This window comes from Mirounga angustirostris, unplaced genomic scaffold (genome assembly GCF_029215605.1).
Source record: "Mirounga angustirostris isolate CCGP_5_RB_7025 unplaced genomic scaffold, mMirAng1.0.hap1 SCAF_2, whole genome shotgun sequence".
NCBI lineage: Eukaryota > Metazoa > Chordata > Mammalia > Carnivora > Phocidae > Mirounga > Mirounga angustirostris.
This window is the reverse complement of record NW_026991710.1, coordinates 3622885-3638483: the sequence shown is the minus strand read 5'-3', so window position 1 is coordinate 3638483 and position 15599 is coordinate 3622885. Positions and strand designations below refer to the sequence as shown.

At 49.1% G+C, this 15599-nt stretch overlaps 1 protein-coding gene across 4 annotated transcripts in view; it reads right to left on the bottom strand.

The window, feature by feature from the left end:
• The window catches only part of AFAP1 (actin filament associated protein 1), a 139738-nt gene that overhangs the window by 42989 nt on the left and 81150 nt on the right, over nucleotides 1-15599 (bottom strand). For all 4 annotated transcript variants that reach the window (XM_064584235.1, XM_045881543.3, XM_064584236.1 and 1 more), the window contains 2 exons: nucleotides 14820-15031; nucleotides 11319-11498 (listed from right to left, as the gene is read on the bottom strand). In XM_064584235.1, the coding sequence (XP_064440305.1) occupies nucleotides 11319-11498; nucleotides 14820-15031 (392 nt within the window). The remainder of the gene's footprint in view (nucleotides 1-11318; nucleotides 11499-14819; nucleotides 15032-15599) is intronic.

The window sequence follows — 15599 nt, the reverse complement described above, 5'->3', positions numbered from 1 at the left end:
CGGGCTGCAGAGCTCTACCGCCTGGACTTTCACCCCGGTCTTCACCTTGGGCAAATTTAATTAACTGCTCTGTGCTCCAGTCCTCCCGCCTGCAGAGCAGACGCAGTGGTCCCACCTGTGGGACATATGTGGCCTGAGACAGTGCCTGAGACGTGGGGGGCACGCCACTGTCAGAAGCCGCAGACGGCACTGGCGCCGTTGAGGGAGGACAGCAGACAAGAACTAGAAGGGAAGGAGTCAGGCCGCCCTGTAGTGGCCCGGGGGACAGAGCGGGGCAGTGCGGGCTGGGGCAACAGAGGAGGGAGCGAACCAGCGGCATGCAGAGGATTCTGAATAGGCGGAGCAGGAGGGAAGCACCACCTCCTAGGCAGCTGGGTGCTGCCATTCAGAAGGAGGAGGCAGACAGAAGCAGCGGGAGGGGGAGAGGCGAGGCAGGTGAGTGCGGAGCAAAGCAAGCTTCCAGGCAGGGCTGGAACTAAACTAGGCAGTCAGGGGAGAAGAGGCTCGCTCACAGCCCAGGAGGGGCTGAGTCCTCATGTGCCCTATACAGAGGGAGGGCAGACAGAGCAGAACGCAGGTCCAGGACAAGGACCAGAGCCGGTCGGTACGTGGAGCAGAGCCAAAGGGGAGAGGCCGGTGCAGGAATGAGCCGGAATGGCCCGGGAAGTGGGGGCAAACCAGGAGGGTGCAGCTCCCAGGAGCAGGGAGGAAGAGGGAGAAGCAGCGCATCAGTGCAGGGGCACTTCTGAGAAGCCCCTCTGCTGCAGGGGAGGGGTGGGAGGGTGGGGGTGACTGGAGGGGCTCCTGGAGAGGAGATGAGCAGAGGAGGAATTTCCAGAGGCGGCAGGGGGTGGGATCTGGAGAAGGCCAGGGTGTTTGGTGGCGGGAGTCTGAGGACGCTCCTGTCCGGCCTGTTCTGCCTCCTCAGTGAAAGGCGAGGCCAGAACATCAGCGGCTGGTTCAAAGGCCCAACCTTGCTGAGCCTCCGTTTCCTCACCAGCAAAGGAAGGGGTGTCCGGATGACCTGTCCTGCTATGTCAGGATGGTGACATCCAGGGAAAATGAGACCTTCTATGCAAAGTGCCTAAGCCAACACCTGGCATGTATAGCTGCTCTGGTCCCCAACACCGTCACCACTGAGGGTCCTCACCACTGATGCCGAGGGCTCAGAAACGATCCTTCCCTAGACTGACGGGCGTGGGGGGTCCACGGCACGTAGGTAGTGATCCTTGGCCCTGCTGATGCTCATAGCGCCTCCAAGATCACCCACTGTCCCCACTGTCCCCACTGAGCTCCTGCCCTGAGCAGAAGTGGTTCTGATCACTGGGGATGTGCAGTGAACAGGACAGAGTGGGATCCGGGTCGGCGGAATGTGCATGTTAGCAAGGGAGAAGTTAGGCAGTTCCTTCAAAATGTCTTCTCTTCTTTTTGGAACAAAGCTGCGTCCAACCCTTGCGTCTTCGGGGCAGAACTGAAATGCTGAAGTCCCAGATACCTGGGTAGCAGCTTTGCAATACGATCTCGGCAGACGTGCCCAAAGTCACTCAGCTGGCGCCGCTGTTGGGATTAACGCCAGGAACTGACGGGAGCCCAGGACGGTGTTTGCAGCCATTTTGCTGCTCAGCTGTTTTATGAAAAAGCTACAGAGCAAAGTCCACATTTGAGACTAAAACAGGACAAAGGGAAAAGAAAGAAAAGCCCAGAGAGCTTGCTGCCACGTTGTTCTCCCTGTCGATTCTGAGGAGGGAAAGCGTCATCAGAGTGACATCCACCCAGTGACCTGGGCCTTCCGGACGCCTGAGTCTCTGTCCACGCCGACTCCACTCCTATTGCTCTGTGTCCGGCCTCTATTCCCACGCCTCCCCCGTGGCGTTATCAGATCTTTAGGTGAGGAGGCAAACTCTTACTTGATCTAAGGACAAGAGTCTGTCTTTTCTCTAGGGAAAGAGGACGACACAGGGAATCTCCTGGCCTCTTGTGTCGAACAGAAATGGGGTTTCAACCCTAATTCTACAGCCTCCTCCACAGGTGAGGCTGAGCGATGCAGACTTGGGCCTGACGTCCTCGTCCAGAACATGCACAAAACAAGGCCTCTGGGCCACCGTGGAAAGCAGGATCACGAAACGTGAGGGGTCCAGCCCAGCTTCTCCCAGAGCAGGCACGAAGCACGCGTGCGCCCCTTTCCCGTGACGACAGCCTTAAACAGAGAACGCGTCACACAACAATCACGCAAACGAACCAGAAACTTATAAGCCCCTCATCTCGCACCAGAAGACATAACCTGCAGAAACCTCTCTCTGGCAAAGGCTTTTCTTCAAAAAGCAGCTGTCCTCTTTCCTTCTTTCTTTTTTTAAGGGTGGGCGAGTCATGTGAACCGGGGCTTCAGGGATGGATTGGGCTCGCTGGATGGGGCTTGTCCTGCAAGCCTCAGCCTCTGTCTCGTGTGCCCTGGAAGAGGGCTCTGTCCCCCTGGTGGTGCACGGCTCAGCTCCCTCTGCCCTTGGCCGCAGCTGGCCACATGATCCTCACGTGCCCTATACGCCCACCGGTCTCTTTCTTCTCTTCGGCTGGGCTTGCTTTCAGAGACAGGGATACGCCTTGCTTATGTGGGCATTCCCAAAGTCTAGCACATAACAGCAACCTAAACAGTGTGATTAAAGAGAAAAAGGAGGGAACAAGGAACCAAACTGGACTTGACATTTTCTCCAGGAAAGAAAATGAATGAAGGAATGAAATCCAGAGCGAAAGAAACCAGGCCAACACGTCAAATAAGTAAAGCCTCAGCACAACTTTCCCCCAGTTCTCTGCATCAATTTCTGAAATCCTTGAAGGAAAAAAAGTGAAAAAAGGAAAAAAGAGCATGCAGCTAAGAGCCATGCCTGCGGCACCTGGGCAAACTTCCTCGCCCTCTCCTGGTCACTGGAATATCTCCTTCTCTCTCCCCTGTTCCACATCAGTGCCCGATCTGCCCGCAAACAGAGGTTCAAGGAATGGCGGACTCCCTGAAGTGGCCAGATGAGGTGACCTGGCCATCGAAGCGAAGCCACGTCCTCGACTTCCCTGAGAAGTCTTCCCTAATAAACCCAACCCATGTATCTGTACGCTTAGAATTCTGTACACAGATAAAGGATACATTTTGTTCTCTACGGATGTCCCCCCGCCTGACTTTCAACTCCTTACGCAGAGGGCAGTGTCTCCCACGGTACTTAGGGAAGAGACGGGCATTTGGCAGCCCACAGAGACCCAGACACACCTGGGGCCAGGCTGGGGCTTATCCCTGCCATCCCCACAATGGGGGACAATTTCTCTTCCCCCAGACTGAGCCATAATGACATCCTGGGCACAGAGAAAGGCATTGTTGAAAACATCGAGGCGTGTAAGCCTGTCTTTACTTCCATGCGTTTCATCCACCAGCTGGTTGGATTATTTCAGGTGACTTTCATGAAACTGTCCTTCTCCTCTGATCTCTATTCATTGCCAAATTGCCCCCACTGAGTTAATTTGGAAGTAATCAATAAAGGGTTTATCACCCAAATTCTTTGAATAGCTGCAAATGAAGATTCTGTATTTATATATAATGTGTGTGTATGTGTATGTGTGTATATATATACATATATATATATGTATATATATATATATTAAAGAGCCGTGTTCCATGAGAAGCTCAACGTGTATTTAAGAGAACTGGATCCAAATTCGGAATCACAAATCCTTCAAAAAACAAATTGTTATATATTCTGTGGTATTTTTGTTTGCTTTTTAACTTGAGCCCTCATTGCCAGAAACACAATCTCTGCACATTTTTTAAGGAAACCTGACCACTCCGTTTCTGGGAATATTGGCTGTTGTCTTCTGACTAACCCCTACAAAATGGCTCGTGTTTTCAGCACACACACACACACACACACACCACACATGCACGTGCACACATGGAGTCAGTTAATTTTGGCAAGAGCTGCTGGTAATGGAAGTTGCAGACCGAAGGAAGCGCAACAAATCTGGCCGTGATTCTCGAAGAAGCGTGGGTCCAGTCAGGTGCCGGCCACACACAGCCCTCCTGCTATCCACACCGGACAAAGGCTGTGTGTGACTCACTTTGAAGATTGTTAGCTCTTACATTAAAGCCACAATTACAACGGGATAACAGCAGTTTATATTAACAAGACTTGGCCCCTGTTTCACAAAACAGTTCATGTTAGATAGTTGTTCTAGGGTTTTTACAGAAGGAATCCTATGGGGTGATATTAATAAACCACTAATATTCCAACAGTTTATTATAGTTCTAACAGCACATTTGTGTAACTTTTTCATTCTTCCTTTCTGATAATTCTGTTCAGTGGTATTTCCATCCGATAAATGGGAAAGAATTTGCTGACCCCAAACATCCTGATGAGTTAGAAGCCTTCCAGGACTCTCTTCCAGATTTCCAGACCCTTCATTCACTGTCACTGCAGCACGCTATCACCAAGACAAATAAGGGCTGTCCCTCTGATGACAGTTCTTTAATTTGGAAAAAAAAAATCTACTTCAGTCATAAAGATGTGGGCTTGACAAGATGACATAACAGGCCATGATGACAGCATGGACTTATTTGACAGAAACTGTCATTTCAAAGCTTTAAATCATTTGGAAAAAAATAGGACAAAGTTAGAACGCACAGGCTAGCTGATTTCAAGACTCTCTGTAAAGCTGCGGCCATCAGACAATGTGGCATTGGCAAGGCCACGTAGACGCACTCGTGAAGCAGACAGGGGCCCAGAGATGGACTCACATGTGTTTGACTGATGGATTTCCAATCAAGGCAATTCGGGTCATCAATGGGACTGAAACAATTGACTACCCATATGGAAGAAAATCAATTTTGACCCCTCCATTCCATCCTATACACAAAACCAATTGTATGAATCAGAGACCTGTCCATAAAGACAGAGCCATAAAGATCTGGAAGAAGACACAGGTGCTATCTTGGTGAATGGAATATGATAAGGTTTTACGGACAGAACGCAAAAAGCATTGACTATAAAAGCAAAGACTGATGTAATGGATCTCAGAATTAACAATTTTGTCTCATCAAAAGGCACTCTGAAGGAAGATAATTCATCTGTGGATTAATCAGAGTCATTCTCGGAGGCAAAAAACTCTGACATAAACAGGAACATTTCATATTCTTGAAAAGCCTTCACCTACCAGTAAGGTATCGCCATTTAAACTCCGTATGCAACCAATAACAAAGCCTCAAAACAAATTGAACAAGAACTGACAAAAATAGAAAGACAGATAAATCCATAATCAAAGAGGTAGATATGACCACATCTCTCCCTTCGATTAGCTGACAAAATGAATTAGTAGAAGATCTCAAGATGACAGTTAATAACTGATCTGATAAACCCGTGTAGACGTGTGCGTGTGCACCCAGCAACTGCAACATGCATGACCCTCGGTGTGCACAGGAGCATTTACCCACCCTGACTACATGTTGAGCAACAAGTCAAGTCTGCAACTCCCTATGATGTGAAATCATATCAAGTTCTGACTATGGTGAATTTGAACTAGAAACTAAAGGCAAATAGATTATTTTCAAAAACCTGAATATTTGGAAAGTGAGCAATATATCCCAAATGAACCATTAGTCAAAAAAAGAATCACAACAGATTCTAGGAAATATTTTGAACTGAATGACAATAAAAACACAAACATCAGAACTTAACAGGACACAGCTAAGACTGTGCTCAGGGGCAATGGATAGCTTTTTTTTTTTTAAAGATTTATTTATTTATTTGAGAGAGCGAGAATGAGAGAGAGAGAGTACATGAGAAGGGGGAGGGTTAGAGGGAGAAGCAGGCTCCTCGCTGAGCCTGGAACCCGATGCGGGACTCGATCCAGGGACTCCAGGATCATGACCTGAGCCGAAGGCAGTCGCTCAACCAACTGAGCCACCCAGGCGCCCCGGCAATGGATAGCTTTAAATGAATGTGTGTTTATAAGAAAAGGACTAAGACACAATTATCTAAGCATAAACTCCAAGAAGTTGGCATAATTACAACAAATTAAGCCAAAAGGAAGTAGGAGTGAAGAGGAGAACTGAAAATAGAATGCGATGTACTATAGACAAAAACCAAGAGCCTAAATTCGGCTTTTTGAGAGAACTAGTACAGTGGGTGTACGTCTGGCAGGAACGCTGATGCAGTAAAGAAGGACAGGTGTCTCCATTCTGGTGACTGTGTACTCTTGACAGGTAAAACGAGGTAGGTATAATTAAAAAATCAGAGCAGTTTTTCAATCAGAGGATGAGGATGCAAAGAAACCTGGACACGCTATGTCCGCACAGGGTAAGAGCCCTTTGCAGGAAAGAAGTGACCAGGCTGCCTCCTGGCTGGCAGGGTGGCGGGAGGCAGGGGTGCCCACCGCAGAGGGTGGGGAACAAAAACAAACCAGCCACATCGTAGGGGTGTACGCGGCCTGGCGTAATGGTTGAAACTTCAAGGAGCCTCAGTGACACCACGAGCCTACGCCCACCCGCCAACCCCTTCCCCGGCGCCCTGGGAGTGTGGGAACAATACGAAGGCTTCGGGCAAGGAAGCCAAGTTCGGGGATGTCCTCCAGGGGGCACACAACAGGCGTCCTTGTGGTCCTGGTTCAGGAGGGTGGGAGGCCGTGCTGTGGACACCCCGGCTCTGGTCCCTAACACATCCCACTGTCATCTTGGTTTTCAAAGTGTTTTCAGCCGGAGCTTGTGAGTTTATTGAGACCTAGAAGCGGTAGCGTAGTGATAACAAGAACCAAATAACATACTGAAGCAGCTTATGCTTACATATGTGTCCACTGCGTGCTAGGTGCTCTTCTAAATGTTTCTATCTTATTACTTTATCCTCACGACAAGTCAGAGAGGCAGGCACCATTATGACCCTCCCTCCCATTGCACAGAGGAGAAAACGGAGGCACAGAGGAGCTAAGTAGCTCATTCAAGACCATAGGAAATGCAAATTCAACTAGAGGGAGATCCGCCCTTCCCCATCACACTGGCGAGCTCCCCACAGCTTGCTGACCTACCTACGGCAGGCGAGGCTGTGGGGGAAAGGCACTCTGACACGTCGCTGCTGGGAGGCTGAGCTGGCGGACCTCCCGTGCAGAGTGACGTGGCTATGCATCAAAATCACAAGCGCCTACAACCTTCATGCAAGCAAACAGCCTCTCTGGGAAGTCAGGCCACACACTAGCAAGTGTGAGATGATATACGCGCAGGGCTGATTGTTACAGAGCTGTCTGCAAACCCAATATCCATGAATCAGAGAATATTTTTAAAATTATGGTCTATTTAAACAATGAAATGGTATGTCCTGTAAAAAAAAAAAGCAGAAGGAAAGGCTCCGTTCTCTAAATTGGAAAAATCTGCAAGACACTTTGTTTAGGTGTAAAAAGCAAGAGGCGGAACACCACATCTTGTCTATGCGGGTGGGAATTAAAATCCGCATTTCTCCTTGCCTGCATATATATATATAATCTCGGAAAGGACACTTACAAAATGCTTGCTCTCGTATGTTGCTGGAGGATAATAGCACAAGCAAACCTGGGAAGCCATTTGTCAAGATCTAGTTGTGTTGAAAATGCGCACGTACTGAAGTCAGCCACGCCAGAGAAGCCATGACACCCGAGACCAAGGGACATGCACGAGGACGCTCACTGAAGCGTTCCAGGACAGCGAAGGGGGATGGGCATCAACCCCAGAGCAGACATAAAACAGTGAGTGGAAAATGCAAGGGGCAGGATACATGCAGTCTGAAGCCATGTACATGGGCATTTTTAAACAACAACAACAAAAAAATCACTTCTGACTTATAAGTACATACATAAGTGAAAAAAAGTATCTTTAAAGCATACCTCGATGATAATATTCAGGATAAAAGTTACCTTTGAGGAGGGAGAGAGAGTTAGTAGGGGAGGCCTGTTCCAGTTCTAGCTGCAGCATTTGAGGTCTTGAACAAGGAGATACGGGGCAAAAAGGAAAAGGAAGAGATTCTTAGAATCTTCATGAGTCTGAGTCACTGGGAGTCTGTTTCTTAAGTTTCTAGGTGATACCGATAAGACAGCCCATCTAATAACAGCACTGAGAAAACACGACACCAGACCCTCTCTGGTCTCTGCTGGTTTTAAAGAAAGAAAATTCTCTGACTGACTGAAACTAGTTCTGTCTCTGTCATTTCCAATCAAGACTTCCTAGCTTCTCACGTGTTATGTGGGAATTACACGTAACAGGAGCAAAGCACAAACATCAAACCAAGAAATTAATCAATTCAAACTCTTTAGAAGAAGGTAACTTACCGTGTATTATTTACTTCCCTTTTAAGAAATATCAGCAAATGCTAAAAAAAAAAAATCCTTGCAGTTAAGCTTCTGGTGACAAATACAGTCATCGCTGTATAATTAGTACAATTAGCTGAGCGCCTCTGATGTGCATCTCACATCTGGAGAAACAGGATGTAAGACCATTCCGTTCCATCACTGCCTGACATCTTGGAAAGGTTTTCTTAAGTGTCTACTTGCGAGCTGCACTGTCAGCTCAGTGCCACGTCCCAGGGAGACCGGAGAAGCCAGCGATGCTTCCAGCAGCTTCATGCGGAGCGAGTCATGAAGAAGGGACAGGGGAAAGAGGAAGCCCAGGGCTCAGGGCGGCCCTTCTTGCTTCTCCACTAGGGAACAGGGGAACCCGAGAGTGCAGGACAGACACAGCTCACCCCGCGCGGGACCAGGCCAAGAAAACAGAATCACAATGGAGGCTCCTTACTTCTTTCATCCTTTTTCCCTCCTTCCTGAAGGGATGGTGCTGGGACCAAGCAAGTAGGAATGAAGGGAAAACGGCCAAGTGCCAGGCGACCCGGCACAGGAAGGCGGAACGTGAAGGGGAAAAATACGAGGTCGACTCCTGGCTCTGGCGCCCGCTGGCCACTGTGTCACCCACCTCCCTGGGACTCGGCCTCTCGCCTGTAAGGTGACGCTGTTCACGTGAACACCTTCCTCAGGTGGCCGTTCTGTGCTCTAGGACATACTGATGGTGGAAAAGCATTTTGTAAACGTGAAGGGACTTCAAAGAAATCGCTAACAGAGGTGGTGGGTGTGCAGCATACTCGAGTTGTGTGTGGGAGCCAAGCACACGGAGCGGCAGGAGGTCCTGCGCACAGGACTCCCAGGAAGAAGACAAACGCTCTGTTCAGGCTCTCCTGGGGCAGCCACGGGAAAAGCCACGTGCGCCTTCTGACCGGCGGACGGACGCGAGGGCGGTATATTCTCCGGGGGGGGCAGAGGGCAGTGTGGCTCAAGGTGGAACGTACGCCGGCACGTTGTAGAGCCACTGTTAGGGAAGGCCTCCTGGGGTCCTCCCACCCCTCCCACCCCGTTTTCCAAAGCAGGTACCGGCAGGCAATGAGGGACTAGATGGTCCAGACTCACCTTCCTGAGGAAGACCGTCAGGAAGGCCAGAGAAAACAGACACAGCTTCTTCCTACAGCAGGAAGGAGCTATGATCGCCGTGAGGACTGGGCCACAATGCGGAGGAAGATGGAAACGTGGAGAGGTAGGCCAGCAGTGGGGATGGCTTCGGCCTCCCCGAGACCAGACAGCACCTCTGCGGCTCTGGAGGGCTGGGAGTCAGACGGCATGCCAAAGACGAGGTCTCTGGCAAAACCCCCACAGTTCAGCTGGGGAATCCCAAGGAATAGATCTCGGAGTAACAGTGCAATGAATATAAACCTGCCCTTGAATGAATTGCAGGCTGAATTCAAGTTATCTGGGTGGCTCTGAAAAAAATCTCAAGCCCTGAAATTATAAACAGATTTTGGAGAGCTAATGCCTTCCCTACGATGGCAGAGGCAAATGAAAATGCTCTCCCATAGAGGAAAGCACTGGGCCAGGAATCAAATTATTTCTACAGGGACAACTGGATCCCTGCAAGAAAAACGAATGAAATGGGACCCCTATCTCATGCTACATGCAATGATGAAATCAAAGTGGACCACAGATGAAATTTAAGGCCTGACTTCATAAAATGATAAGAAAACACAGGTGTACCTCTTCAGGACCTTGGAATAAGCAATGATTTCTTAGATATGGCCTGAAAGTGATAAAAAGTAAGGAAGTACTGATATATTTTACAACACGGATGAACCTGGGAAACATGCCAAATCAAAGCAGCCTGTCACAGAAGGACACAGCGTGTTTATACGAAATGTTGAACACAGGCAACTCTAAGAAGAGAAAACAAAGTAGTGCTTGCTTGGGTTGGGGTGAGGCTGGGGCGGGGGCGGGGGCGGGGCTGCTCACATGGTGAGCACGGAGTTTCTCCTCGGGGAGATGAACATGCTCTGAAAGTAGGTTATGGTGAATAGACTCACAGCCGCTGAATCATTATTTAAAAGGGTGAACTGTACAGTATATGACTGATACTTCAATAAAAGCTGTTATATAAAAATTACTGAATTTTTTTTCCCCACGTAGAAGGAGCAGCATAATCATCAGAGAGCCTGCACGTGGGAAGGACAAAATGACAGGAACAAGAACATCAACGGATGAGGTGGCCAGGTCCTCACGCCACCCAAACTGCAGTCCAACAACCAAGCCTGTTACCTGCTTGTTGTGGAGATAAGTGACAAACACTTCTACAGGAAATTTAACACTTGCAAAAACTGGCATTCCCAGGTTGAAAAAGAAATGAGTAGAAATACTAGAAGTCCATAACCAACATTCAGAACCCAGGGAATGGGGACAAATTTAACAGCAGATCTGGCATAGCCGGAAAGAGAAAGAGTGGGCCAGAAATTAACAAGAAAACATTAACCAGATTAGGAGAAAAAAAAAAGGATACTAAGATATAAAGAGAAGATAAATAGAATATAGTGAAAACGTCTAACATATTTAAACATAGTTGGGGGTAATGAGACAAAGTTATATTTTTAAGAGAAATGGCTGAAAATTAGTTTTCTAAAACTTAGAAAGATGACAATCCACAGATTTAGAATCCCAGCAAATTCCAAGCAGAATAAATAGAAAAGAATCCACCTCCAGACACATGAAAAAAAAAAAAAAAGGAATCAAAGGAAAAGAGAAAGTAGTGAAACAGCCTGCAATCTTGAGGCCCACTGCCTTCTGAAGACCAGGGCTGGGGTGATTAGCTGCAAAGCAATCAGAACACTCTGCTCTCAAAGACAAAACTGCTTGGGTTCATCCCGTTTCGCCTACGCCTGAGAAACAGACAAACGGAACTAAACACAGGTCTGGGAGAGAGGCCTGGCCACGTAAAGGGCTCAGAGGCCAGGCGAGCGCCTCACCTTCAGCCACTGCTCGGCCTGCTCCTTGCTCTGGACTGCAAGAACCAGCGGGTCTGTGCCTTGCTGGGTGATTTTCAGCTCGTGCTTCTTCTTCTTGCTGTCCTTCGGGGTGTATGTGATGTTGCAGCCTTGGAGGGGCAGCTCCATCTGGGGCTGCTGGTCCTTGGAGCTTTTGTAACACTGCATTTAACACGAGAAAGCAGAGTTAGGTTGAAGAGGGTTCGAGGAGAGACACGGATACAGCTCTGGCAGGACGGAAAGGCCAGCACCTACGAGGCTCTGAGGTCTCTTGAAGACCCCGGAGGGTGGGTCTGGAGACACACATGCGTCACCTACGTGGGGCGCACTCCACACGACATGTCACCCCCACGTATGTGAAAATACGTCCACTCTTTAGTTCGGCAAAGTTTACTGAGCATCGATGACATGACTCAGCAGGAAACAGAAACTCCCTCCTCTGATGGGGATCATGGACCAGCGGAGCTTCCTCACTAAGTCACATGAACGTGATATATTGGATTTGCTGAAAAGCACAGCCCTCACGTGGGAAATCATTTGGATGCCTTCTTCTACAACCTATGTCATTTGGTATCTGCCGGTCTCATCTCTATCCCCTTTCCGAGAGACAGATGAAGGACTTCATCAAGAGTATATACAGCAACACGTCCTAGGCAACATGTCTGCAAAGGTTTGCTTTCCAGTTGAGTATGGGATCCAAAACTCAACGCTACTCCATTTACACAGCAGACGTCCCCTCTAAAGAGTTTGGTGCCATGGCAAACGCTCAGATTTAGTTCACATCACCAGTGCTTCATCTGCATCTGTGAAATCTAGATCAAATCTTGTCCAAAGGTCTCTCCTCTCTCCTTGGGTCTAATCCTATGACTTGGGACCAAAAGCACACATCTTCATGGGAATGGACAGTCTCAGGGTGCAGACATCTGGGTCCTGGCTCTTCTACGAATTTAATCTGGCTCCTGGGAATTCTCTCCAGCTTGCTGAGCCTGTTTCCTCATTTGTAAAATGAACTATTGCTGTGATCATCATGACTTTATTGAGTCACACTAAATGATTAGTTACACCTGCTACCAAGTACGGAATGTCAACATCCGTAGGTGTTTCACACTTTCACTTGATGGCCACAGTTGTCCATTTTGCAGATGAGGAAACTGAGGCTCAATCGGTTATGTGGCTTGCCCAAAGTCAGACGTGTGAAAAGCAGTCGCCCCCAGCCCCAGAGGGTTTGAGCACACAGCCAGCTCTCTCCACTGGGCGCCATCTACTGAGGAGGGAGGGAAGGAAGAGACGCCTGTTTTCAGGGGTGACTTCCAGAGTCCTCTCCTATTTTAAAGTTCTAAAACCTTGGCTCCTGAGTGCCACATGAACATATCCACGTTTTACAAAAATCCAAGTGATGGTTGCCCTGTCTGAAATGGAAGGAAAAAACACACACCAAAACCAACTAACCCCAGATGGCTATGAACATTCACGTTTGGCAGTTTTTTGGATTCTAAGTGCAAGAAAAAAACAGAATAGGAAAAAAAGGAAACTAACAGTACAGTGGATGGAGTAAGACAGGAAATGCCTCAAAATGGGTCTGTCACCAGCCCTACATTAAAGTGCAGGATGAACATCCTTGCCTTCGGACTCCGAGGGGAGTGGACTCTCAGACAGAGGGGGCAGCATGCGCCCTGAGAGCCAGGCCTGTGGGAGAGAGGCGCATGAAGAAGCTGAGCTGCTGGCCTCGGGGGAGCCCATGCATCTCTGGAGCTGGAAGGCGCTGGCAGGGTTGTCCTGATGCAGACCCCGGGTGAGGGAGTGTGACCTGGCGAACTGTCCTGATGGGTGTTCTGGCCCATCACTGTGTCCATCGCAGGACCGCGGGGGCCTGGAAGGGCACAGACGCCAGACGTGTACCCAAAAAGCCTAGGATGGTGGTGCCCACGGGAAGACAGGCTGGGAACATGTAGGCAAGAGCCTGGCTTTTGGTTTTCCGTTTACAGTTTTCTGTGCTGTTCAAATTTGGAAAGCATTTATTTTTTTAACACTGTTAATTTTTTCTCAGTGTTAACCGGGGTCATCTGGGCAACTGGATCTTTGGGGATTTTTGAAAGAAAAAAGCTTCATAATAAAAATAATTAACTCTGATTCTGCATTTTATCAAAGACAGTGTTTTCACATGGTTTTCCATTCATTTCTTCTGAAATGTTTACCACTACTCTAAATGATAGGTGTTTTCATCCCGGTTTTGAAGACAGGATTCCCAGAAATCCGGAAGGAGATGGAAGGAATGAGAGGGGCGGGGCGGGGAGAGGGTGGAGGAGGACTGTGGGGGAGGGGGGAGGGGAGGGACGCTGATCCCACCACAAACCCACAGGTGTCCTGCCCCGTTCCAGAACTCCTCTTGTACCTGAGAGCCCACTGCAGGTTGTTACAGCATTTCCATAACACACCCACATCTTGCAGCCATTATGTCAGACTGTAAATAAGGACCACATTAGTCCTTTTCATCTTTTTTTTCTCATTCTTTACTTTAAAATTCTCCCATGGCATCATTTTTTGGAATATTCTAAATTTGGGAGATTTTCAGGCCACACATGTGGAAAAAATATGTATTCTCACTGTTTAAAACATTTTTTTTTGAAAACCATTAATTTAAAACATCCTAAGACTCTAGTAAAAGAACATTCCCAAAACTCACAGATGAAAGAATAGGGTTACCTGCTCCACTAAAGAGGGATACACAGAATCATAAACTCTCCTGGGTCTGTTTTAATGATATCATTCCATGATTTTCCCCCCAAAGTTAGCTTGAAGGAAAAACAACATGCAGAAATGCGCTCTGAAATTCATCATCCCAATAATCAACCAGGGATTCTAAAGCAGGCAGGACTGAAGGAGGGAGGAGGGAGCATCACACGTGCTCAAGGGCTCCAGCTTCCTAACGGGGTCCCTTGTGGAAAGGACAGCACAGCAGAAGGCCCGCCTGTCCCTGCACCCCGCGGCTCTGCTACTTAGTCCATCCTCCTATTCAGCCCCTCGGATTAAACAAAAAAAGAATCTGCCTCTAGCTTTCCAAAAGAATTTCCTTTCCTGGACACTCTTCTCCCCGACCGCGGCTGGCCTGCCCGCCCCACCGATGACCTGGCTTTGAGGAATTCACTGACTCACTACAAATGAGAACATCCATCCTGCGACTTCTGGCAAGTTAAAGCCTGTGTATGTCCACCACCACTGCAGACACTGGCCCGGGATAGGAAGGACTCTGCCTGCTGGTCACTGCAGGGACCAAAACCAAGGGCATTCGAGGCTCAGCAAGCACCTGCGCTCACCGCTTGGGCACCTGGCCGCGGGGAGCTCCGTGTCAGGCTGTGCTGAGGCCGGAGTGCCTCCCCTTCCCACCAGCTGATGCCCGCCCTGCCTGAGTGTCGGTCCCACCCGTGAGGCTGCCGGCAGATCCCACCCACCACACACAAGCACGACACGCCCCCCACGCGTTACCAGCAGCTTGGTGTCCTTGACGACACAGAGTAGCTTGCTCCACTGCCCGAAGCGCTTCTTCCTCAGCAGGAAGGCACAGATCTTGGCGTCCTTCACCAGGTCCATGGAGGCCTCCTCGGACGGCCACTGGTGCCGTGTCTTCTTGCCCTTTCCGTCCTCCTCCTCCTCATCGTACGACTCGTAAGAGCTACTCATTGCATCCGAGTCATAATCTGTCAGAAGTAAGGAAAGAAGTAAAGGTAAAGGGCCTGCCTGCACACACCTGACCTGAAAGCCTACCTGTGGGCTCAGGAGCGCGTTCGTTGTACCAGGAAGGGGCCCCTGCATTCGGGGTGCTGGGGAAACGGTAATTAGTAAAAACTGGGGAAAAATAACCATGACAGGCAGTTCAAAGTAACGCCAAGTTCTAACTGAAGTGTCTTAGAATTTTCTCTGTGAGAACCAGTCCTCAACGGTTCAGTGAGCGCTGGGCTATCTGCAGACCCCACGTCATCGGAACCTGGCCACGCCACAGCCAGCTGAGGGGACCCCAGCCAATGGGCTGCCGCCGAAGGGTGCAGCTCTCCCAAGCCACACTTCTAGGTCAAGGTCCTCTCAGGTCTGCAAGGTCCTGCCTGCGCACGTCGGCACACGCAGGCCCTCACTAACGTTCCCGACCAAGCCCAAGGCCTCCCTCTCCTCAGGGGTTCCAGAGAGGCATTTTCACCCTCCTTCTCTTTCTACAAGGCAGGCACAATTTGTATCATATTGTCTCCAGTCTCCGGAATGCAGCACATTCTC